Source organism: Penicillium diatomitis (genome assembly GCF_028827545.1).
Source record: "Penicillium diatomitis strain IBT 30728 chromosome Unknown utg000003l_segment0_segment0, whole genome shotgun sequence".
In the NCBI taxonomy this organism is placed as follows: Eukaryota; Fungi; Ascomycota; class Eurotiomycetes; order Eurotiales; family Aspergillaceae; genus Penicillium; species Penicillium diatomitis.
In genome coordinates, this window is record NW_026623175.1 from 784,234 (window position 1) to 807,682 (window position 23,449).

At 52.1% G+C, this 23,449-nt stretch overlaps 7 protein-coding genes across 7 annotated transcripts; 3 read left to right on the plus strand and 4 right to left on the minus strand.

The window, feature by feature from the left end:
• Window positions 1-211: 211 nt before the first annotated feature.
• On the minus strand, window positions 212-1,444 carry N7539_002515 (rRNA 2'-O-methyltransferase fibrillarin family protein; the record flags this gene model as incomplete). Its single annotated transcript, XM_056932118.1, has 3 exons — window positions 212-922; window positions 1,015-1,190; window positions 1,363-1,444. 3 exons carry the CDS (start codon window positions 1,442-1,444, stop codon window positions 212-214), a joined length of 969 nt encoding a protein of 322 aa, XP_056792077.1.
• A 636-nt stretch (window positions 1,445-2,080) lies between these two features.
• On the minus strand, window positions 2,081-2,908 carry N7539_002516 (uncharacterized protein; the record flags this gene model as incomplete). Its single annotated transcript, XM_056932119.1, has 2 exons — window positions 2,081-2,572; window positions 2,642-2,908. 2 exons carry the CDS (start codon window positions 2,906-2,908, stop codon window positions 2,081-2,083), a joined length of 759 nt encoding a protein of 252 aa, XP_056792078.1.
• Window positions 2,909-4,938: 2,030 nt separating this feature from the next.
• Window positions 4,939-7,286, minus strand: N7539_002517 (CCAAT displacement transcription factor COY1; the record flags this gene model as incomplete). The annotated part of the gene is made up of 2 exons (XM_056932120.1): window positions 4,939-7,097; window positions 7,163-7,286. 2 exons carry the CDS (start codon window positions 7,284-7,286, stop codon window positions 4,939-4,941), a joined length of 2,283 nt encoding a protein of 760 aa, XP_056792079.1.
• A 479-nt stretch (window positions 7,287-7,765) lies between these two features.
• On the plus strand, window positions 7,766-11,625 carry N7539_002518 (uncharacterized protein; the record flags this gene model as incomplete). Its single annotated transcript, XM_056932121.1, has 4 exons — window positions 7,766-7,916; window positions 7,991-10,635; window positions 10,701-11,171; window positions 11,233-11,625. 4 exons carry the CDS (start codon window positions 7,766-7,768, stop codon window positions 11,623-11,625), a joined length of 3,660 nt encoding a protein of 1,219 aa, XP_056792080.1.
• A 513-nt stretch (window positions 11,626-12,138) lies between these two features.
• N7539_002519 (U6 snRNA-associated Sm-like protein LSm7) lies at window positions 12,139-12,817 on the minus strand (the record flags this gene model as incomplete). Its single annotated transcript, XM_056932122.1, has 3 exons — window positions 12,139-12,266; window positions 12,355-12,426; window positions 12,634-12,817. 3 exons carry the CDS (start codon window positions 12,815-12,817, stop codon window positions 12,139-12,141), a joined length of 384 nt encoding a protein of 127 aa, XP_056792081.1.
• A 3,817-nt stretch (window positions 12,818-16,634) lies between these two features.
• N7539_002520 (Zn(II)2Cys6 transcription factor domain-containing protein) lies at window positions 16,635-19,027 on the plus strand (the record flags this gene model as incomplete). The annotated part of the gene is made up of 2 exons (XM_056932123.1): window positions 16,635-17,253; window positions 17,343-19,027. The coding sequence occupies 2 exons, from the start codon at window positions 16,635-16,637 to the stop codon at window positions 19,025-19,027; spliced, it is 2,304 nt and encodes a 767-aa protein (XP_056792082.1).
• A 2,785-nt stretch (window positions 19,028-21,812) lies between these two features.
• N7539_002521 (intradiol ring-cleavage dioxygenase) lies at window positions 21,813-22,915 on the plus strand (the record flags this gene model as incomplete). The annotated part of the gene is made up of 2 exons (XM_056932124.1): window positions 21,813-22,531; window positions 22,645-22,915. 2 exons carry the CDS (start codon window positions 21,813-21,815, stop codon window positions 22,913-22,915), a joined length of 990 nt encoding a protein of 329 aa, XP_056792083.1.
• Between the last annotated feature and the right edge of the window lie 534 nt (window positions 22,916-23,449).

Here is a 23,449-nt window from a genome sequence, read left to right on the forward strand (position 1 = left end):
AGTGCGTGCATTTCCCAGAAAGTGAGACCTATTTTGTGACACAAGCAATCGTACATGGCGGAGACAGAATCAAGTCACAATGAAGAAAAGAAGCATTGAACACATCGCGGAACACATGACGCCTGGAGGAATTGAATAGTGAAATGGAACCATAACTGCAGAAAAAGAAAAGGACAGAGACATGACCGAGCAGACCGATTAGGCACCCTTTTTATGAAGAACGAGTGTAGATACCACCAACGATGCAGTGATCACGCTCGAAGGGCTCCAGAGTAAGCTGCTCCTTAGGCTTGATCTTTTCCTCACGCATCTTTTGAACCTCACGAGTGAACACGACCTCGGCGGCGGCTGTGGAGTCGATACAGCTGGCCTTGATAGAGATGAGAACACCACCACCCTCCTTGAGGAACATGTGGGCATTGAGACCGACGATACGGGCCTGGTCAGGCTGGGCAACGTCGGCGAAGATGACATCAACCATGGGGACGAGCATGCGGTAACGGAGGGGGTGGCGGGCGTCCTCAACGATGGGAATAACGTTGGTGCGGTGAGTGGCCATACCGATCAGGTCACGACCAGAACGGTGGGAGAACTCAACAGCGTAGACGTTACCGGTGGGGCCGACAATGTCAGCAACGTGAGAGACGGAGGTACCGCTGGCACCACCGATGTAGAGGACCTTGGAACCGGGCTTCATGTAGATGTTGTCCAGACCACCCAGGATACCGGCAGCCAACTTGGAACGGAAGGGGTTCCAGACACGGTACTCAGTCTTAGTGACGACGCCGTCATCACCGGCGGGAGACTCGACAGAGACACGCTTCTCACCATAGACAGCCTCACCAGGAGTGAGGTTCTTGGTGACGAGCAGATCTTCCTTACCACCGCGGGCAACGAAGACACCGGCGTGACGGTGGTTCTCCTGTGAAACCGATCAAAATTCGGCGGTCAGCTATCGTAACTCTAGTTTTTGACAGCGATCTTTTTTTTTTGCAATTGGGAATCGAAACTCACAATGATGACCTTAGCACCACCACGAGCACCAGCAGCACCACCGCGACCACCGCGGGGGCCGCCACGGCCACCACGTCCACCACGACCGGGGGGACCACCACGGCCTCCACGGCCACCACCACCACGGCCACCGAAGCTACCACCACGGCCACCGCCGCGGCCACCACCGAAGCCACCTTTTAAACAAAAAAAGTCCCCGTCAGCAAGATGAATAAAAGAAATTCGATTGATAGACAACTCAGGCCGCGGGTATTGTGAGTGAGCCGAACGTAAGATAAGGCGCTCCGTCTCCACAGTCACCTGTGTGCGATCTGTCTATCACTTGAGGATGAGCTGAGAAACACTAACCTCGACCACCAGCGCCGCCACGAGGAGCGCCGCCACGACCGCCACGGGGAGGACCACCACGGCCACGAGGAGCAAAGGCCATTGTGAGTGTTGTTGTGGACTTTGCGAAAGGCGAGAGGTCGGAAAGAAATTGAAGTCGAGCTAGCAAATGCTCAGACTAGGTGTGAAGGAATTGAAAAGATCGACCTCGTGTATAGGGAGTCGATCAGAATGTGATGCAAGAGACACAGAAGTTGAAATTCCTGAGTCAAACAGTTGGTGAGAAAAGAAGGACCGTGAAGGTGCTGTTGCGTGCGGGTCGAAGCCGGTGCTGCTCGTTGATCGGTCGAGATTTTTTTGCGCCTGCTGGATCTTTCAGAAAATCAGAATGGCGCTAGCCTCTTTTGCGTTAGCTTGGAGGCGACCGCCCAAGCCACGTGATACAACTGTTTGCGATCATCAAAAAGCGAGCTCACGTGATTTTGATGAACCCTGGAGAGGTGATGCATCATGCATTGCTGCTACTGTTGTTACATATCGTCTTGCTAGAGGTCTGCATTGTGAATGCCTACATACTACGTTATGGACAATATCGTAAATTCTGTTCATACAATTGCTAGTTCGCACGGGTATCTGCAAGGTTTATGTACTGCTTCTTGAACATGCTCCGTTCTTCACCACGCAATGATTCCCTACCGCTTCCCTGACCCATGGACCAACAGTAGGATGACAGGGTGGATTACTTCCCAAAGAAGTAGTAGTTGGCAGAGTATTGTATCTCGAAAGCTGCTGGAAGGCCCTCGCAGGTGCTGGGCGCATTACCCGAAGCTGTATCGACTCGATAAACTCTCTTGTAGTCACCAACAGTATTCTCGATAGTTGACAAGTAAAGCCAGGCGACGGCACCATGCTCTCCCTTGACAGCATTCGCAGGGGCCTTGATTGAATCTACTTTCTTTGTTCGAGCTATTCCAAATTGCTTGGTTGGAGTGGTGTCGAGATTGAAGGTAGGCACTGAACCAACGAAATAATGATGTCCCATCAGCCCTAGGTTTGCCGGTGGAAAAGCTGCTCGGTTATCGCTGGGGAGGGTGATCTTGTAGGCAATATCGGGAAGAAGGTGCACCAGATCAGGGAAGTCTGCGGCTAGACAAGTCACATTGTAGAGATTGGCAACTGCACCAACCAGAACTGGTTTGGATTGGGATGTGGAGTCGGCACAGGAGTAATTCTAGATATTGACTTAGTACGAAGAAGTTACAGAGAGGAGAATTGCAATTAAAAGGCACCGGGGTCTTACCTGTGTTCCTCTTCCCAGAGCCACGTACATTGGCGAGACTCCATCTTGGTCTGGATGCCACTCAGACGCGTATGAGGGTAGGGCAATCTTTGTTGAATCACAAGTGGCCGATGGAGATGTGCTCTGCTTTGCGCCGTTGATGTACATGCTCACTTTGCCGTAAAAGTCTGCGAGCTCTTCCGAGAATTCGTAGACGCCATCAAAATAGTTCGTTGGGGCGGCCAGCGACACTGTCGCCAGAGAGAGGAGAATGTGCACAGCACGCATGTCGAAGCCTGTTCGGGTGCCGAAGATATGTAGACTGAGGCAACGAACAGTGGGCAAGTGACCTCTGCAGTGGATCAGATGCCTATGAAAGTCCTGAACGTAAGACTATTTCAGCGCCAGGCTGATGATGCAACAGGAAGAGAAGTGACGAGTGGTCGCAAGGAATGAGCAGACCGCTGCGCAGGAAAAAGGGAGAAGAACAATCTTGAATTTGAAGGTGACATGTTCTGGCGACAGAAGATGCATATAAAGCCGAGTCAGGTCTGAATTAGGACCTCCATATTGATCATGTTGCAAAGATAGTAACATCCGTCAGATCCGAAACGGGAATCTATTTTAGAAAAGCATAGATACCATGCACTGTGCAGGCGCTGACAGGGATCTTGACCCGATCATGGGCACCCATTGGCTTGGAGAGGCGCCTAGAGACTTCTTCACCAACTATGGTGCAACCTCACTCGCTGTGGACTCAGTTCGTTTCTGAGGTACTCTTAATTTCCGGGCGCGCTAAACAAAACAGCGCGAGTCATCATGGGCCGTATAATCATGGAATCTTTGCTGTTCGCCGGAGGCCCATGCGGCAGGATTCAAGAAGCCTGGCAGAGGCACGTCCTCCTCCAAAATCAGCAGTACACTGGGAGTGTGACTGTTCACTTGTGCAGTGTGCAGGACTTCTGGTCGGACTATAAATAAGTCGCCTCTATGTGGAGAAGTCTCCCCGCGGATGTGATGGGCGGTCGGTTATGCAGTGTGATAGCTCGAAAGAGTTAGCCTGCAGATCCAAGAGGATTCCTCAGGACTTCGCATTACCGAGCCGACTCGGCAAACTCATATTTGTTCGAAAGTGAGAGGCAATGTTACTCAGGTTCAGGACTTGTGAAGCGACAGTCATCTGGGAACAGGTTCAGTGTGAAGGTTGTGAGTAAGGATTAGTACGAGATCTCGGGATTGCCATTCAACTTCAAGACTCACGAACCCGCAAAAGGCCCAAGCGGAAACTCTAAAAGAGCGAGAGGGAGCTTACGCTTACTACTGTCTGGCTTCCTGAAGGATTCCTTCGGTGCACACACTGCTTGACCGTTACCTCCATCGAAAGGGTCATCCGGCGAGTGGTTGACCACATGTGAAGTTCTGGAGTTGTCCATACTCCGCAGTCGGTAAAAGTCCCGGAGATAAGGCGCGTGCGGCCGGGACGCCTGTAACTTCATTGAGTAGGGGCGTGCGCCATCTAATTCTGTCTAGTGTCTACCATCGGCCAGGTCTGGTGCGCGGGTATGAGACAGGCTTGTTCTCTATATTTGGACACCAGAACATCTCTGGCTATTGAAGAGACTCACAGGAGAAGTGCTGAGCGTGTTTTCTCCTCCTGCCTCATGCAGGACTAAGGTCCAAGGTTCTATCGAGGTGAAGGACGTGCCCTGAAGTAGCATTTGATGATAACACCTCCTCATGCTCCGAGTAGTAGGTCATTTCCAACGAACATACACTGCCACGGTCTCCATTCATAACGGCTTGGGTTGCTGCCTCTTAGCTTTCTCGAGAAACAAGGAGCATGCCGAAGACAGATCCGGCAGCACCCTTCCGTCGGTCTTCCATCTCTAGGTGGATGAGAAATCCGGAAGTAGTGACATCAAGATCCGATCGATCTTTGAATGTTTGCAGAGTCAGCTCGCTTCAAAATTAGGGATAGGTCAAGTGGCTTCGATGCTTGGCCATGAGGCAGCCAGTCTCCGGTAGAAAAAGATAAAGGAAAAGATAATTGATAAGTCATTGACTCTGTATCATTGCGGTATCATATTATGCAGACATAAGTTGACCTCCTTCTTGTCAAGCACAAGACCAGAGAAAGGGCCCCTCGCTCAGAAAACGCCAGGATATCGGTGACTCGGCACCTTGAAGAAGCACGATATAGGAAAATAAAAATGTAAAATCGGAGTAGCTTCCGCTGATCACGCATGACATAGATTGCAGGGTAAAGGCTTTGCTATCTAGAAGCCAGATGACCGACCATGGTGAGGTTCCGAAATGTCTCAGCTCGCGTGGTTAAATCCTTCTGGCTGCCAATCATCCCCATGCAACTGGCCGCTGCTGCCACCACCACCAGCGAGCCCTGATCCACTGCTGCTGCCATAAGCCGCGGCAGCAGCGCCGCCAAGAGCGCTCATAGCACTGTGTTTCTCAATCTCGGTCGTGCTCATCATGTACAACACTGTAAAGAGCAGAATATGCAAGGCCAGGCAGTATCCTGCGAAGAGATTGCGACTTGTTCGATTCGCCAAAATGATGCGCGTGAGCGAGAAGACGATCCGCTCAGGGAGTGTCATACGCTTGTAGGCACGGGCGGATTCCCGGCCTCGGAAAGCAGCAAATGGTGAGATGCGCGCCTCGTATGCCGACTGATATCGATCGGGCGCATCGTGCGCGACGTGCATCGAGGACGAGCTTGGACCATTTCCAAATGAAGAAGCTGAAGTCATCGCGCCTTGGCCTCGGTTGTATGTTGAGACATAACGAGTCTTCTCGTACAAGCTTAGGTTGTCTCTTTGCAGGGTTGCAACTTCTTGCCGAAGTGATTTGACAGTGCTGTACAGCTTGGACAGCTCTTCCTCTAATTCGGCGTTCTTCTTCTTGAACCGGTCTCGCTGTGCCTGAATCATAGGCAGTAGGCCAGAGCCACCACCTACGGGCTCTCCTGCCCGGATAGCGTCCATGGTATGGGTGGAAGCGGTGGATTGGTCAAATCCAGAAATGATGGAAGAAGTAGGGGACACCGCTCCGCCTCGTCGGGATGATTGCGGAAACCTGGATGCATAAGTGCCTGCCACGGACATTGCTGACGATGGGAACGTGTTGGCAGCTTCCTCTTGAACACGTAGAAGATCATTCTCCAAGGTCGCGGCCAGTCCTTGTGACTTTTGCAGCTCCTTCTTGGTGGTCGAGAGCTCAACTCGCAGAGAATCCAGTTGGTCCTGGAGGTCGCGAGTCGATACACGAAGTACGGCGAGCTCGTCGGTGAGCTTCTTATTACGTGCCATCAATAGTTGTTCCAGCGAACTCTTGTCTTTTGATTGCGAGGCCGGTGTACCATTATTGCTGGTCTCCTTGTCCGGATTAGACGGTTGTTTGTCATTCTGATCCTCGTCATCGCCTGTGGCGAATTCAATTGACTTGATCATTTCAAGCTCCCGGCGAATATCATCGTAGTCGGAGACCTTCTCGAGACGAGAACGTAGTTCATCCCTCTCCATGGCAGCCTTCGAGGCAGTTCTTTCAACTTGAAGGAGCTTCGCCTCCCACGTGTGTCGGGTCGAGTCTTTGTCATATCGCGCAGCATCAAGCTTGCGCAGCAAGGCGGAATTCTCGGACTGAAGACGCTGATAGTTTGGATCATCCTCAACGGAGACGCTTTGGCCGTGGGTGGAGTGCGAGATAGCCTGGGCCAACTCCAGTCGAAGCTGCTCATTCCGCGCCTCCATATCAGCCAGTCTAAGGCTGGTCTTCTCGAGGTCCGCAGAGACAAGTTCCAATTCCGCAGCTGTAGCTCCAGTACGGAGTTCCTCTGCGCCTTCGTCTTGGTCTCCACCCAGACGCTGGGAGACCTCGTAACTAGCCTTGAGTTCCTTGATCAGTCTGTCCTGATTTTCAAGTTTGTTCTCAAGACTCTTTTCTTTGGCCTCCCAATTGTTTGTTTTCTCCTTGAGTACAGCATTCCATGACTCCTCGATTTCCTTCGCTTTGGTGTCCTGGTTCTCTTCAAGTCTCTTCTTTGATGCGCGTTCCTCCTGTAGTCGCTTCTCGGTCTCCTCTTGTTGCTTCGTGAGGCGATCGACCGATTGTTGCAATTGGGTCTTCTCAGATGTGAGTTTTGGGACCGTGTCTTCCGAGAGCACGAGAGAGTCGACGGAGGCTTCAAGTAGTGGATAAGGATCGGGGGCCTCCGACAGGGATGAATAAAGTTGAAGGAACGCAGAAGATGAGGCCTTTCCTTGGTTTGTCAACAGATCAATGAAGGATTGATACGCTTTCAAGAGACCTTTGTATTCTGAAAGTTTTGCTTCATCCTCCAGTTTCTTGAAGTCCTTGGTCTTTTGAGCGAGTTCTTTCCTTTGCACAAGAGCTTCTCGTTGTTGCGAAACAATATCGGACGCTGTTGTATCGAGTTTGGCTATGGTACTGGCAAGATCAATTCCTACAAGCAGATTGATCAGTAATTTGTCATCGCACGTCGGCTATTGAAAGCAAATCTAATGGTACCTCGCCAAGCTGCAATCGCGCGCTGGAACTTATTGGTTTCTTCAGATAGCTTGTCGGAGAGTCCGGCTGTGCCATCTTGTCGCTGCTCGACGGCGAGACCCTCTGTAAGCGCAAAAGAGTCCATGACCCGCAATAAATCCAGGATGACCGGCTCAGATCACCCAACTTTCGACAGCTACCTAATATTTCGTCGACAATGCAACGGCGCAGAGAGCTTGAATTGGACACGCGGCGCACCCCGGGGCGGTTGATTGTTATTCCGTAAGTATGATGATCTCCGCTTGGAGGGATATCAAGCGTCTGAGCAGGCGCAATAAAAAGTCTACAGGAGTTCTGTATGTGTTCCTGTAAGAAAATTTGTGGACGATCAACAAGCTTCAAGTGGTGTAGGTACGTGAGACTGAATACTTTACTTCACACGCAGACGTGAAGAGTACTGTGTCAATGCTTCTTTGGCCGCTGTCAACCACTTAACTCTGCGGATCCAGTTGTTCCTGATCCAATCGGCCCCTGAAGCGTTGGCCCCATCTCCAACCTTGACCGCCTTTGCCCCATTGCTCTCGATGTTGGCGGGGAGATTAGATAACTTGGTAGCTAGTCATGATGGCTTCAGACGATGGGGTTGGCCCTCGAAAGAGACGGAAAATTGGCTCTCTTGGCTCAGAGCCTTATATTTTGCGTTCATTGTTTGATGATGTTCCACTGGCAACAGACGAAAGCTCGGACGTTCATATCACCACGGTCGAGTTCTGGGGTAAGCTATCGGCGGTCACTCCCGGGGCCCCATTGACGTACGTTGATCGCAAGGCTGATATCGAATTTGCGAAGACGGAAATTTGTATGTAGGCACGTCTGCAGCTGAAGTTTTACATTTTGTCTGCCTCCCACCGGCTTCCGACGATGAACCAACCGAGTCAACCTTTATACTCGCATCCCGACTGCCTATACCATTCCAGAATGAACCAACAGATGACGTGGCCCCCGGAGTTCGACAGATCGTTATACTACCCTCCGTGAACAAAGCTTGTATTCTCTGCAATGGCATGGTCACTTTCTACATGCTCCCGGAGCTCAGCCCGGCGTTCGGAACTACCAAGGTCAATCATTGCCGCTGGATCGGTGGCTTGGATCTCAATCAAGATGCAAGCGATGGTGAAGACCCAGTCCTCATGATAGCCATTCAGAATAGCATCATGCTCATCAGAATAGGAGAGGGAGCCCGACGAGTCAAGCAAATCAAGTTCCCAGGCTGCTTGGTCGCGGCGCGCCGGGGCACCATCGCCTGTGCAGCTGACACTCAATCGTACTCCCTGTTAGAGGTCGAGCATCAGCAAAAAATCCCCTTGTTTCCCATATCGTCGTCGAGCGAGGTATTTGAAACTGGAATTGTCGAAGATGCCTCGAATACAGCACCATTATCGCCGCTGCGACGTTCGCCATCTTCGTCATATCCCAGCTCTCCTCCCATGGACACTCCCGCGCATGGGCGAAGCAGCAGTCTGAATGCATTTGCAAGCATGCTTCAGCCACAGGCTCGATCGACCGGGCATAACAGGTCACCATCGGGCACACCGGATCCTTTTACCTCCACAGGGAGTATTCGCCGCTCAAGCTCTGAGGAGCGAAATGAAGGCGAAGGTGGCCGCGAGCCGCAAAAGTCGGAGGGCGTGGAACAACAGCCTGCCCAGACTGCAGATTCGGGCGATTTCAAGCCACTTCCTGCGCTCCCACCTTTGGGACCGGCAAGGAAACCACTGCAGCCGCACGTGGTCTCGCCCACTCCCACCGAATTTCTTTTGGTCACGGGAACAGAGGAGACAGAACCAGGAGTAGGTATGTTCGTGGATCTGGATGGTGAGGTTGTTCGCGGTACCATCAACTTTCATCGATTTCCAAAGTCTGTCGTGGTAGATTCCGGTGATGACGATCAGGCGCTGCAGCTTAATGAAGACTCAAAAGAAGAGTTCATTTTGGCAATAATTGAATCGGAAGGAAATGAACAGAAGAAATACACGCTCGAGATCCAGAGGTGGGATGCTGATCCTGCTGATATCGAGCGCAATAAGAAGTGGATGGACATACCTGGTGCACACGGCAGTATACAGCACGCGCAAGTGGGCTTGAAACATACTCTTACTCCTAGCAGTCTTGAAAATGGCGAGGTCGGAGCCCTTCTGCAAATGGTCCGCCTGAAAACACCCCTCCTTCCACCTTATATTGCGACAGTGGATCCCCGAACGCAAGACTCGATTGAACAACAGAAGACAGAAAAAGAGCTTTTCGAGTCACAGGAGTCGACGGACTCTGCCGGGACTAAGAAGTCAGCTGCTGCATCAGGCGAACTCGAGTGGGAGACCCGAAAAAACGAGGAGGAATCGAAGTTTGCTCGTGGATTGGGCAAGCTACAGAGCAGCCTCGTTCTCTGGTCCGGCTCGCAAGTTTGGCGACTTTGCAAGAACCCAATGGTTGTCCAATTGGAAGAAACATTACGCAAAGCTCAGCAGTCTGACGGGACAGGTCGCATTACGTTGCAGAGAGACGCGGTCATGGAGTTGATGGTCCTAGTGCAAGACGTCGAGCCAAAGACAGAAGCCGAATTCCTGGGTCTCGGCTATGTGAAGCAGAAAGCCAGTCTGCTACTCTATGGGGATCTGCTATCAATGCGTTCTGAGCACCGTGCCGATCCAACAATCAGAAATACTGAAAGAGCTCTCCTGACTGGCAATCTCGATCCCCGAATTGCTCTGCTGTTCATTCCTTTCCTCAGAGGCGATGTGATTCAAGGGCCGCAAGGCATCTGGGTCCAGTCGGGCCTATCGGCAACTATTGAGCAGTATTTGGACCAGACCGAGCAGCAGAGCCATGATCTGGGAATACACAGCCCGATGCTCAATATGTTGAAGCGCTTCTTGCTGTCATGGCAACAAAAGAGGGGATACGGTAGCATCGCCGACGAAGAATATGTCTTCGATAGCACCGACAGTGCTCTCCTTCATCTAGTCCTTGAGCAGGATGAAAACCTCAATTCGCAGCAGCGGGCGGCATCCACGCGCAGCGAACTCAACAAGCTAGTGGACAATTGGAAAGGCAATTTCGAGCGAGCAGTGTCTCTTCTGGAACAGTATAAGCGACTATACATTCTGAGTCGGCTGTATCAAAGCCGCAAGATGTCTCGAAATGTGCTGAAGACTTGGAGGAGGATCATCGATGGAGAAGCGGATGCAGGCGGCGAGGTTACAGGTGCTGGAGTGGAGGCGCAGATGCGCAAGTATCTCGTGAAAATCAAAGATGTTCAGCTGGTGGAAGAATATGGCTGTTGGCTCGCCGGGCAGAATCCATCACTGGGTATACAGGTGTTTGCAGACAACTCCAGTCGCGTGACTTTTGAACCGGCAGATGTCGTGGTGTTGCTGAAGGAGCGGGCTCCTCGCGCAGTGCAGGTGTATCTCGAGCACCTGGTCTTCGCCAAAAATGTGAGTTTTCCTCAGCGCTACTATTCGTGGGATTGACACATTTGCTGATTTGAGCCATTATCAAGTACACTCAATATGCCGACGACCTCATTGCCTATTATCTCGACGAGGTTCTTTCTGTTCTCGAGTCGTCGTCGGATGCCCGCGCTTCCCTTGCTGAATCCTACTCAACATACCGAGCGCTTCGTCCTCCCAAACCGACGTATCTTAACTTTATCAAGGAAAATACGCCCGTTGAAGCCTGGTGGCAATCCCGATTGCGTCTACTTCAGCTTCTGAGTGGCACGTCGGGCACTCAATTTTCCTCTACAGCATTGCCCTTAGGGGTAACCTACTCCATCCCCACGGTGCTGAAGCGCATCGAACCATTCCAGGATGAGCTCGTTTCCGAAAGTATCATTCTCGACGGCCTGCAGGGACATCACCGTGCCGCGCTTCGGCTCCTCACCCACGGACTCGGCGACTACGACTCCGCCATTCGCTATTGTCTTTTTGGCGGGCCACGCAGCGCAACATCGTCCGGGGAGCCCCCCCGTGTTGGCTGCTACCGACACGCAATCCACCCTCTTCCGCCACCTTCTTGACGAGTTCCTTCAGATTCAGGACCTCACAGACCGTATTGAGCGCACAAGCGATCTGCTCGCACGCTTTGGAGCCTGGTTTGACGTTCGTGAAGTATTGGAACTGGTGCCGGAGGACTGGAGTGTGGATATCCTTGGCGGGTTCTTGGTCCAAGTCTTCCGCAAGATGGTCTCGCAGTCTCGGGAGGCGCGCATCCAACGGGCCTTGAGTGCCAGTCTCAACCTTCGGGTCGGTGTGGAATACACTAATCAGATGGAAAAGGCAGGACCCTGGTTGGAGGATGGGGATGGAGTCCGACGATTGAAAGATGGCAGTGCTGTCGCGGCCACTGCTCCTTCCGCGGACGGTGTGCTTGTGCCTCCCGAAACCGAGGACAATGACTTCGATGATGTAGTCGGCCCGACCTGAGCAAATGTGACACTGCTACATCACCTGATTTTTGCCCATTTACGCGAAGGCCTGCAGCTTCTGTACTTGGTATTCATACTGCCGGGGGCTTGTGAATGGAGATTGGCGTGCACTTGATGATACCTGGAGTTGAACGTGTACATGAGTCTTGTTTTGCTTGAAATGTATTCTTTCTCGAGCCATTTCGGTCGATTTCCCCATTTACAAACTCCATCCGACGTTGACCATAATAAGTAGAATAGGTAAAGAAGGCAGAGGAGTCTGATAACAATGCGTCCAGCCCCATCGTAGCTCAAAGAAGGCATTGCATCACCGGGTTTTCTAGTGGGGGATCCCCTCAATTGGGAGACTATCTCAGCACAACCTTTTCTCGAGGCATGAATTTGGTAGTAGTCCACGTCACCAGGACTCGATAGTAGTTCAAGCTCTTTCCACAAGGGGGTTTGAATGGATTTTCCTTCAAAAATCAGCCCGAGCTTTGCACTGGACCGTCAGGCTACTCATACATGGACATTACTCCTCCGGCTGAACAAAAGGGTTGGCAATCTCCTCACTGCCATCTGCTGGTGAGATGAGAACGATCAAAGTTCCACGTGCCACGATCAGACCCAGAGAGCGAGTGGTCTGGTTGCCGGCATCATCTGGAAAAGGCAGGAAATGCAGTGATTTAGTATGATGGAAGTAGAGAGTTGCGAGGAACTGGGGGGAAGGATCTTCGGTTCAACATACCACGCATAGTCTCCTTGACGTCATCGAGGACGAGGTTCATCAATTGATCATATCCCTTGAGGGTTCCAGTCACTTTTGGGTGCGTGAGGAGAGAGTCAGTAGTGGAGTCTTTGAAGACACATGTTTTATACATGTTGATAGAGGGGGTGATGTGTTGAAGTATAACTTTTGTTTCTTTCTTTTGTGAATGAGGAAAGAAAGAAAGAAGAAAAATAATCAAATTGGAAAAGAGAAGCCAGGCAAAAGGAAAGTGAGCCAGAAAGATAGTAGTGATCTTACCTTCACGGCCTCCATTAAACTTCACCTGAACCTCCTTATCCATGTATTTTCCCAAATCGAGGATGTTCTCCTTCTTCGGCTTCTCTTGTTGTTGTTGGGCAGAGGTACCCGTTTTCTGCTGCTGGCGACCGCCACGGCCACCACCTCCACCACGACCGCCGCGGAACGAGCCTCGCTCAGACATTTTCCGGTGGGAAGAAAAAGAGGGGCAAATAGGAATTGGGGAGGGGGCAAGTGGTTGAAGGGCGGTGAAAGAAGAGAGCGTGAGAGGGTGGGAGAGGAATTGAGCAGGACAATAGAAAGGGTTGGAGGATGGCAACCAGGTCCGGTACGCAGAATGATAATGGCAGAGACGATAGACCGGTTAACTACCGTTCCAGGTGTTCAGTTGGTGGTGTTCACCAGAGGCGGAGAGAGCTCACGAGTGGTACCCGTTTTCGGCGGAGTGCGGTGAAGAACGGTGGACTGGCTTGATTGGTTCCGGGAATCATCCGGAGCCTCGTAGAGTCCCGATGACTTGGCGAGTTGACATGATCTACAGTGAATGATCTTCGAACCGTCAGAATGGTCTAGGTACAGGAGAGTTTCGGGCATGATACTGAGTGAGTCCTCGTACAGTATGGGCAGGGAGTGAAAGGGACGGTGCTGTTGGTGCCCACGAGATACCTGAGGCACCCAAGCTGAACTGGAGGGTGGTCCGGGCGGCAGTGGAAAGATTATGTCATCGGGCAGATCGGACTGGACGGGACTCGATCAGGTGCGCGTCAGGCAGTGGAGCGTCCATGGTCAGACATGAATCGTTCAATTCTTCAACATTCAGCTGAAAGCCCGGTTGGATGTGTGCTCAAGTATATTCCGATGGCTCCAACAACTAGTGCAGACGACGGGGTTCACGTCGGTACTGATCTACATTTATTTCACACAAATGAGCAGAAGAGAATATTACAGTAGTCCGATTTCACAATGATGCACAGCGGCTCCAAGATGGCCAATTAGTCGAATGTGCTTCGCACTCTGGACCCAGCCTCCAGCTTCTAACCGTATACACCGGAAAATGACAAGGTATAGTGACGCTATACGCCATCGTATACTTCTGGGTTCTGACAGCATGCAAGCTGGCGCGACTACCAGGCTAACGCGAACCTGGGGAAAGGCTTACGACCGGAGTGGCAGTGGACCGCCCAACGAGGTAATCAAGTCCGAGGACTCTGCCTGCGTGACTCACTTCACGACATGTTTCTTGGCCAGAATCACGTCAGGATATCAGCGAACAGGCTTTAGAGAACCAGAAGCTAAAGGGGCTCAGGTGCCCACTATAGTCTTGACTCTTGAGTACCACCGAGCCCGACAGGTCAGTTAGGTCAGTCTGGAGCTGGCAGCCGGGGCTCTCTACATAATACATGTAGTCAAGTAAGTTACTGCACGTCCACGACACGGACTGCACTCATTACAGTGACTGGACTCAGTGGACTGCCGCAGTATGAGGGAATTAATTCTCAGCGGACAGTCCAGTCGGCGTCAAGGGTGGCTGATTGGCAGAATGACGGCGGAAGTGGAGGTGGAGGGGAGTGGGAAGTGCAAAGGGGTCGAGAATCGGGAACCTGTCACTCGATCTTGTCTGGTATGTGCATAGTTGCATGCTGCATCCACGAATGGGTCGACATGAAGACTTTCAGGTGACTTCACCATCATTTTCAATAATACTAATACTACCAGCATCGACATCCGAATGACCGACTACAGCCCTGATCACAAAAGCCCCTGGGAACGAAATCCAATGACTCTACGTATCTACCAATCTGGTGTTCCGCTGACACCAATGGATACTGGGGCTTGACGGGCGGGCGGATCTTGTGATTACCATACATACACAGACACCTGTATTACCGTAAGAACCATTTCCCACCCCCCTTGGGTGCCGTCTTCACGGCTAGAGCGGAAGAGACAAAGTGACCTTTACTTACTTCTGCAGAGACGCTAAGCCTATTTTAGAGTAGCTGCGAGGAGTGAAGACTGAAGAATGCCTGAAGCACATAAACAAGTTGAAACAACAACCCCATTACGAAGCCCTTGAATCTTGAGGTGGGCCCCTTTAAGTCCATATCTAAAGCGTGAGCAGCTTCTTGATTGGGGGGCTGTGATCTGAAGATATGACGCAGCGGAGATGATGTTCGACGTATGCAGCTCACGCTTGTTTCTCATCCTTGTAAGCAAAAGGAGCAGGCCATGAGTAGTCAATTATTAAACCATGGTACCTACTAGTTTGGTTCTCTCAGGCCGAGAGTTGGCCTGTTTTGTCACTGCTTTGGCTGGTCTTCACTAGAATCTCTGCAAGACACCAGAGAACGGGCTGTCAAGGCGTCTTGAAAAACATTTGGCAACATGATGACAGGATGCAGCTCATCAAGGAGAACTACTAGGTTTCTCGCACTGGCGACGATTACTGGGTCCCACATGACTGCGATGAAGTAGTACTGGTACTGGTGACCTCACACAGGACTGGCGCTATCAAGAACTCCGACTTGACTTGATTCAACTCCTACCGACTTTCCAAGGACCACCCGTCTGGGCCATCTCTGTCCCTATCGTGTCGTTATCAGCTTGATGGGATGAGTGATAGAAACCCCGATAAGGGTGCTGAAAAGACCCTTGAGCACTAATCCCAATCTGGGTTAGTGCGCTGGAAGTAGCAGTGACACCCGACAGCCCGGCCACGCGGTCCCTGTTGCGACTCGGGCGAATCTCGCCGACCACCTCCAGGCATCCACGAAAACCAACCACTAGACCACATCACCACCGTGCTTCCGCCATCCCTTCCCACTAAGGCTGCGAGCACAAGGCTTATTTTATGGATCGGCGAACGGGCCCACAGTCCCATCAGGTTTAGGTACATGTATGTTGACAACTTGACAGTCAACCGGTATCCTTCGTTTTCGTGATGACATGCTGGTCTCAATGATCGGTCAGCCATGGTCCATGCAATAGTGTGGAACTGGACCGAGTCCTCGCTTTGGGCTCCGATGCGATGATTTCACTGCGAAACACCACACCTGGGGCGGAGGAGACCTGATAGGGCATCGCACAACTGGCGGAAAGCTCCGGCGGGACTCCGCTGGTCACGGGGCTGTTCCGCCTGGTACTGTGCTGTAACAAAAGCTCAACGTAAGGTATTGTAATGCCATCGGTCAACTTGTCAAGCACAGTATTACGAGCTTGCCCTCTCTGCAGCGCGATTCACTTCTATTGTACGGGATACATCTAGGCCAGCATCTGTGTCTGGAGAGAGTATGGGAGCATGCGATCACTCAAAAAGGACAAGGTGTTTCAAATTTCCAGCTTAATAATATTGCCTCAAGTCTCACTATCGTCGCGTCAGGTTCAAGCTTTTCCTTCAAGGAATCGAGGCACCCCTCCGTAGCTTACAGCCTTACAGAAGTGCAGGGCCAGGCTGCCACATTGGCAGGTATTGTACTGGTAAGGTCGTATGTAAAAAATTCCGTCCGTTTCCACCGGCACGCAGAGTCCGCCGGCCCTCGCTCTTTCGGAGTGTCGTGTCTCTCGTCCAGTCCTCGCCTCCCCCGGGGGCCATTATCCACCTGGCGCCGGCTGCCTTGCACCTCACTTTTCATTTCCTTCACACTTGGCCTCCCTCTTCTCCATCTTGAAGAAGCTCGTCAGATCTGTCTTGCTGACATATCGCCCACTCGCTCTTCAACTCTTCAATCCTCTGCGACCCTTCATGGACGTGAGCTGTGTCCGCTTGATCGGCCTTATCCCCAGCGGCTCGACCCGTCCATTGAGTGCTCCGCACTCGACGTGATAACCCTCACAGCTCGCCTGTCTCCGGTCTGGCATCGCCCGAAGCTGACGTTGGCCTCTGTGATCATCCATCAAGTGCATCAAGTGACCTCACTCCGTTCCGCGACCAACTGGGCCCCGTGAAGAGTTCATAGTTGCTCTCTTTCCCGACGAGGTGAACGCAACCAACTTTCTTCCTCAACATGGAGCCCCGCCCTGTGACGGCGGAGCCGTCCAACAAACGGTCGCGATCGCCTGGAGGCGAGCAATTGCAGATTCATCAAACCAAGATGGCGAAGACGCACTCGAACCATCTGCAAATCAACTACCTTGCGCGGCAGTACCCTGACAACCTCCCCTTGGTGTCACCAGAAGACACCATGCCTGCAATCATTCATTTGATTGGCGAGTACGACGGGGTTCTGCATCGCCACGAGAGTATCGCGGGAAACCTCGGCGCATGCCCACTCGGTCCGATTCTGATCAAGCGATTCGAGCGCCTGTTTGATGGACCGCCGCGCGTTCTCAAGTCGCACGGTAAAGACGGTCCCACGGTCACTTGGCTCGATGTGGTTGAGTTTGTCAAAAGCAAGCCGGAGCAATTCAACTTAGAAAAGTCGCGCAATGGCGTGCGCGTCTGTCAGTTCTACACCAAGCAATGCCGGGTGGAGATCAGTGAGGAAGATTTTGTCCTCATTGCCTCGGGTATGCCCCAAAAGATGATCCCTCCACAGCCTATTATCGAGGATGAGGAGAAGGAACTCGGTGCGCTCGAGATCCTCGAAAAGAACCTGCAGCAGATCATTCAAATGGCCGACCAAGGTAAGTGACATTTGAGGGCTGTCTGATCTGTAATCTTTCCGACACATGACAGGATTTCCTGGAGGCTGACGGTGACCGTATCCTATTAGTCTCCGCGCGAGCTCGGCAACTCAGCTATCGATTGAAAAATCGCCGCACCGCCATTGTCAGTCGTCGTGAAAATGACGCCTCTCTCAAGGAGCAAAATCGCACCGCCGCGGCCGCTACAACCGATGTTTGGCAAGAGATCAATAGTCATGGACCGCGTAATGGGCAGAGCCACATGCCTCCATTAGGGTTTGTGGCAGTGAATTCGACCCGACCAGATGGAGAGTCTGGCGAGGCCCACGTTCCTCCGCAATTCATGTTTCCACAAGCGGGCACAGATAATGTCACGATAATCAACGGCACTTCGATCAAGGGTGCGTCACCCACCACTCGAGCCGATTTGATGAAGAAGTTTTTCACCACCGCGGACCGCCAGGCACGCGGATACGATGAAGTCACCGGCAACACGAATCCCGTTCAGCCTCGTCCTCGGCCTCAGGCTCAGGTCTCCGACCCGGCCGAGTACAGTATCTGGAACGGCAAGCCCCAGAATAGCAGTCCCAGCAGGAACGGCAGCGTCCACAACGGCAGCGTCCACAACGGCAGCGTCCACAACGGCAGCGTCCACAATGGCAGCGTCCACAATGGCAGCAACAACGTGACCACCACGAGCTCGACTCCGGTCGCTATTCCTGGCACCCCGTCCTCCCTGCTACCTCCCCCCAAGGCCACCACGCACGACAAGGATGATGGCGGCCCCTACAAATTGGAGATGGTCGCGCGGATGGAGGAACTTCAGCGCGGGGAGCGTATCAGTCCCCCGTGTGATCGATGTCGCCGTCTGCACATGGATTGTTTGAAGAATCTGACGGCCTGCGCAGGTTGTACCAAGAAACATGCCAAGTGCTCCTGGCGGGACGTCAAAGAGGATGAAATCCGCGCGCCATGGGGTCCTTCTGGATCGCGTGAGCCACGCGAGATTCGGGAATCGCATGATCGCATGGAAGATGGCCGTCTACCACCGTTGAATCTTCCAGGGCTCGCGCCGGCCTCGGGCGCGCCGTTGTCAGCTGAGCGAGAGCGTTACGGGCCCGCGGACCGCTCTACACGGCCTTCAGAGACGCCTAGCGACCCACAATACTCTCAGCTTGGTCGTCGGGAATCTGCACCTGGGGCACCTCAGGTCGGGATTGGACCAGGACCTGGCGTCTTTCTGGGTCCTACTGCACCTGACAAGTCTCCGCGGCGTGCGCTGAGCGAGACCGACGGAGCTCACGAGGAACATTATCCTCGCCATCATCCACAACAACCGCAGCAACAACAACAACAACAACAACAACAACAACAACAACAACAACAACAACAACAACAACAACAACAACAACAACAACAACAACAACATCATCATCATCATCACCCGCACCATCACCAACCATCGCCCCATGCATCTCGTCATACGGAGCGACACGCCGATGATGACGATCCAGATGCGAATCAACGGCTGATGCAAGCCATTCTGGACACGGTGGATCACCATGCGCGAGTGGCTGCTGCTGTTCAAGAGAAAGAGCGGGACGCGGAGCGCGCGGGTGAGGGCCAGTCGCACCTCCACCGAGCCGGCAACGGCGAACGAGAGAATGAGCGAGAGCGAGAGCGTGAGCGTGAACGCGAACGGGAACGTGAACATGATCGGGACCGGGATCGAGACCGAGACCGAGAGCATGAACGTCGCGCGGTACAAGCGTAGCCCCTTCCGCTCTGCTTCTTATCTGTACGAAGCATCGATGGTGGTGTGAGGAGCCAGACGCGTGCATCCGACGTCGCTGCTCCAGAGTCCCTTTTTGTTTCTCCGTTTCGTTGTGCAGCCTGGTCTTCTTTCTGCTTCCAGTCTTTGTTTATGTATTGCTGTGAGCGAAGGCGAATCTGGGAACTTGTGGGGGGGTTTCTTTTCCGAGGAGAGCGTGGCATGGCGTCTATTGAATCTTGGTGAGGTACTGGCAATTTTTTTGATATCTGCCGGGTTCGCCTTCTGGCATATCTCTGTAAATTTAGGCATTTGACTCGAACGGATTTGCTAGTTATAAATTTATCAATGTTTGGAAGACTTGATTTACTTTTTCGATCGTCTTCAGCGACCAACCCACCTTTCTTCTTTCATGGCGTCCGCCTGTCGTTACAGCGCAAAACGATTCTTCACACTGGTCTCATGTGACCTTCCTCCCGGCGATCTTCTCTCGTCTGCACTTTCGCTCGACTGGATTTCTCTACGACATTGACAGTTTCCACGATAACGGAAGCACTCCTCTCTTTTAAGCACCCATTCGATACCTAGTTACAACAATCCTTCGAGATTGATAGGTCATCCAAGATACATCCACATCTCACAGCTCTTGACCTACACGAAGACCCAAATCGTCAGATCACCAGACAACATTGACGCAGCACTCAGAATCTGCTCTTTCACATCATGTCCGCGACACAGATCAAGCTTCTGAAGCAAAAATGAGGAACCCGGACACCTTCTGCCCACGGACAGACACACACTTGGATCGATCTCTTCGGCCATCCAACGCATTCGAAAAGAATCCGAACCTTTGTTTTTGAAAGCAGTCACGCGCCCTCCGAAAGCAACATAGACTTGATAGCCCGCCATCACATGCTCCGACAAGACGACACAATCGCCAGAAGTGACAAAAGTTTTTGAAGAAGTCGATGGACCAGACTAGGCCTCCAGTCTTCCGATGGTGGGAAATCTTCTAGAAAAGCACTTTCCCACATATGCCGATCTTGACCGTTCGTCGCCCGTCCATTAGCGGGAATCACTCGAGGAAGTCGCTCGGGTGGTTCTAATTACTCGAGGAAGTCTCGAAGCCTGGACAGTCTTCTGTCGAAAAACGTTCCACACGCCTTCGCCCCTAACGACTGCTGTCGCCATGAGATGGTTCGTTGTCGAATTTCGTATACAAGGGTAAGAAGACATCAACGCGGTGAAAGAATCTTTTATCCACGGTTTATCGTGGAGAGAGAATGGCGTATGTAGCCGAACAGAACGGCTATTATACTAGACTCATCTCGCTGGACAGTTAATAGGAGATGCTATGGCAATGATATCGGTCAGTGAGGACGGAGGACTGTTTTGGGGCGCAAAAAATGAGCAGAAGCGTGCCTGGTATTACAGGTCCTTGGAGTATGATCCCAGCCGCCCACGGCCAGAAAAAGAATGACTCTGATGAGAAGGTCGTCTTCTGAACGCTTTCAGTCTTGACTTCACACCTGTCGCACCATCTCCACTGGAGACGCCACTGACTCGGGGAGCAGCGCAAGTTTATGTGGCCCATCTCTCACTCAGCGGGAGTGGTGAGGGGTGTATCAATCCTTCCTCAAGTCTGACGATTTGTGTAGGAAGACAAGAAACACTGGAGAAGTTTTGGGGCACATTGTCGACTTGTAAGGTCAGTAGGAAATGGAGAGAAGAGGTTCCCATCTTCCCTGTAGCAACCAGCCGGAAGGGTCCGTATCGCCCTTTGTAAAACTTGGGATAAAGCCTTGATCCATCATGTATGAGGCATTCGCTTATTCACATGCCTGACCATTGTATTCTTTGTTGCTAAACCTAGCTGAGGTAGTACCTGCCGTTTTACTAGTACAGTCCTTCTCCTGGTCATGAGTGGAATGTAGCGAGTATCACTGCGAGGCAGTCCTGCTACCGTTAACAGGAAAATCTGGTCCCTCAATCAAGGCTCGATGATTATATTTTTTTTTTCTTTTTTCTTTTTTATATTTACATGAAGCTAGCTCTCATCTTGTATCACCTCTGGCCGCTCTGGTAGACCACACTCCTGCCATCCAGCAAACCCCTTAGGGCAAAGGCTTTGATCAGCTTTACATCTCTCTACAGGTATCTTCCCGTTCGACTCGATAGTGAGGCAGACCTCAGTACTGGTAGATCATGCTGACCCATGTATGAGCATGGATCATGATGCTTGATTGTCCGGTTGAACCTTGCTAGCGAAAGATCGGGAAGTTGATCGTTGAGCGTTTCAACTTCCTACATCGCCGCATTGAAGACCGAGGCAGAGCTCACTCCGGAGTCCTGACTCCACATTACTTTCTCTGTTGTGGTCTTGGCCGTTTACTTTCCATGTTTTTTCCCCTCACTTTGCCGCCGGGTAAATCGTCTCCAGCTGCAGTCGAGTCGGCATTGGATTGTCGCAAAAGCCGATAGTTTAACCCGCCAGCTAAGCGATCTGCCGGTTTCATGAGATCTCTGCCACTGCTCAGATGTTTCTGTCAATCCATGAGACCCTGTCACTGTGTGCTCACCAGCTGAGCGCTCGTGTAACTTGACTATCTTCTCTCTCAGACATTGTTCCCCTCACCCCGCACCGATAACTCTGCGGAGTAACAGACGACTCAATCGGCATTTCAAGAGTCCGTCTCACCACTCTCTTCATCTGGTATCCTCTCCTCCTTATTTTCTCGCCCGTTTTTTTTTTTCGGCCCTCCAATTGCTACCCTCGGGCCCAATCATCATGGACCCGTCACAAGTCAAGATTCCTCCCATGAAAGACCTCACCGTCGACAACATCACGGAAAACGTCCTCACCATCAACTCGCTCTGCGAAGACGAACGCATGAAATACGTCCTCGAGCGCCTCGTCACTCACCTCCACGACTTTGCGCGCGAAACCCGTCTCAGCAGCGCAGAATGGATGACCGGCCTCCAATTCCTCACCGAAGTCGGCCAAATCTGCACCTCCGTCCGACAGGAATTCATCCTCCTCTCCGATATCCTGGGCCTCTCCATCCTCGTCGACTCCATCGACCATCCCAAGCCCCCCGGGTCCACGGAAGGGACCGTCCTGGGTCCGTTCCACACGCACGACGCAGAGGAATTGCGCAATGGAGAGGCCATCTCGCATGATCCCAAGGGGGAACCGCTCTTGGTCGTGTGCACGTTGCGGGATACGGAGGGTCGGCCGATCGAGGGCGCCAAGATTGATATCTGGGAGACCGACTCGACAGGCCATTATGACGTGCAATATGCGGGAAGGGAGAGTCCCGACGGCCGCTGTGTGATGCGATCTGATCCCGACGGCGTCTTTTGGTTCAAGGCCATCACGCCGGTGCCGTATCCGATTCCACATGACGGTCCCGTAGGCAGGTTGTTGAAGAAGTTGCATCGTCATCCGTATCGCCCGAGCCATATGCATTTTATGTTTGAAAAGGAGGGTTACGATCATTTGATAACGTGAGTTCCCCTCCCCATTATTGTCCACACTGGACAATCTCCATGCTCACCAAGAGCCCTAGCCGAAGTTGTCACGCCAAAAGCAGATTGTCACAATGCTAACCCACCACTAGAGCCCTCTACCTCCGCAACGACCCTTACGAAACATCCGACGCAGTCTTCGGCGTCAAAGATTCATTAACCGTCGATCTTGGAAAAGTCGGCCCCGAATACGCCCAGAAATACAATGTGCCCGAGGGACAAGCACTCCTCACATATGACTTTGTCTTGGTCTCGGACGAGGAGACCAAGGAGCTGCGAGCACGGAACTCCATCATGGCGCTGGATAAGCTTGGGCGGAAGGTGAAGATTGTGAATGGGTTGCCCGTGCCCGATTTGGATTGATTTGATTCTACCGATGCTGGGAATTTTTCAGGACAATGAGATCGATATCCATGTGGCCTTTACTTTTGTAAATTTGAGTCATTGGTCGCACCCTATAGTGCTGTATGCTTTCGAGAGATCGAAAGTTCACAACATCGAAGTCTGCCATTGCAGATCACCCACATCAAGTCTCTTCGAGTGTCGGCTACAGTCTCACGCCACCTCGGCTCTCAAAAATAAAATTCCACAAATCTTTTTCTTTAAATTTGTTCAATTCGTTGCCTATCAATAGAGGTTGTATTTCCATTGGAGAGCGCTGTCTGGTCTTCGCCAACTGATCAGAGCCAGGGAGAGGGTGGGAAAAGCAAGTCAACATACAGCAGAGGCGCTCTCCACTCGTGTGCCAATCAGGAAGCGCAGGTGTCCCTGCCTATTTCCTGATTAGACTCACAACTTCACAAGTGAGTGGGCTTGTACAATACCCAAACAATCATCGTTCACAGCGCGTTGAGCGAACATGGACGAAACCCCCACCGGGTCCGTCGCCACCACGGC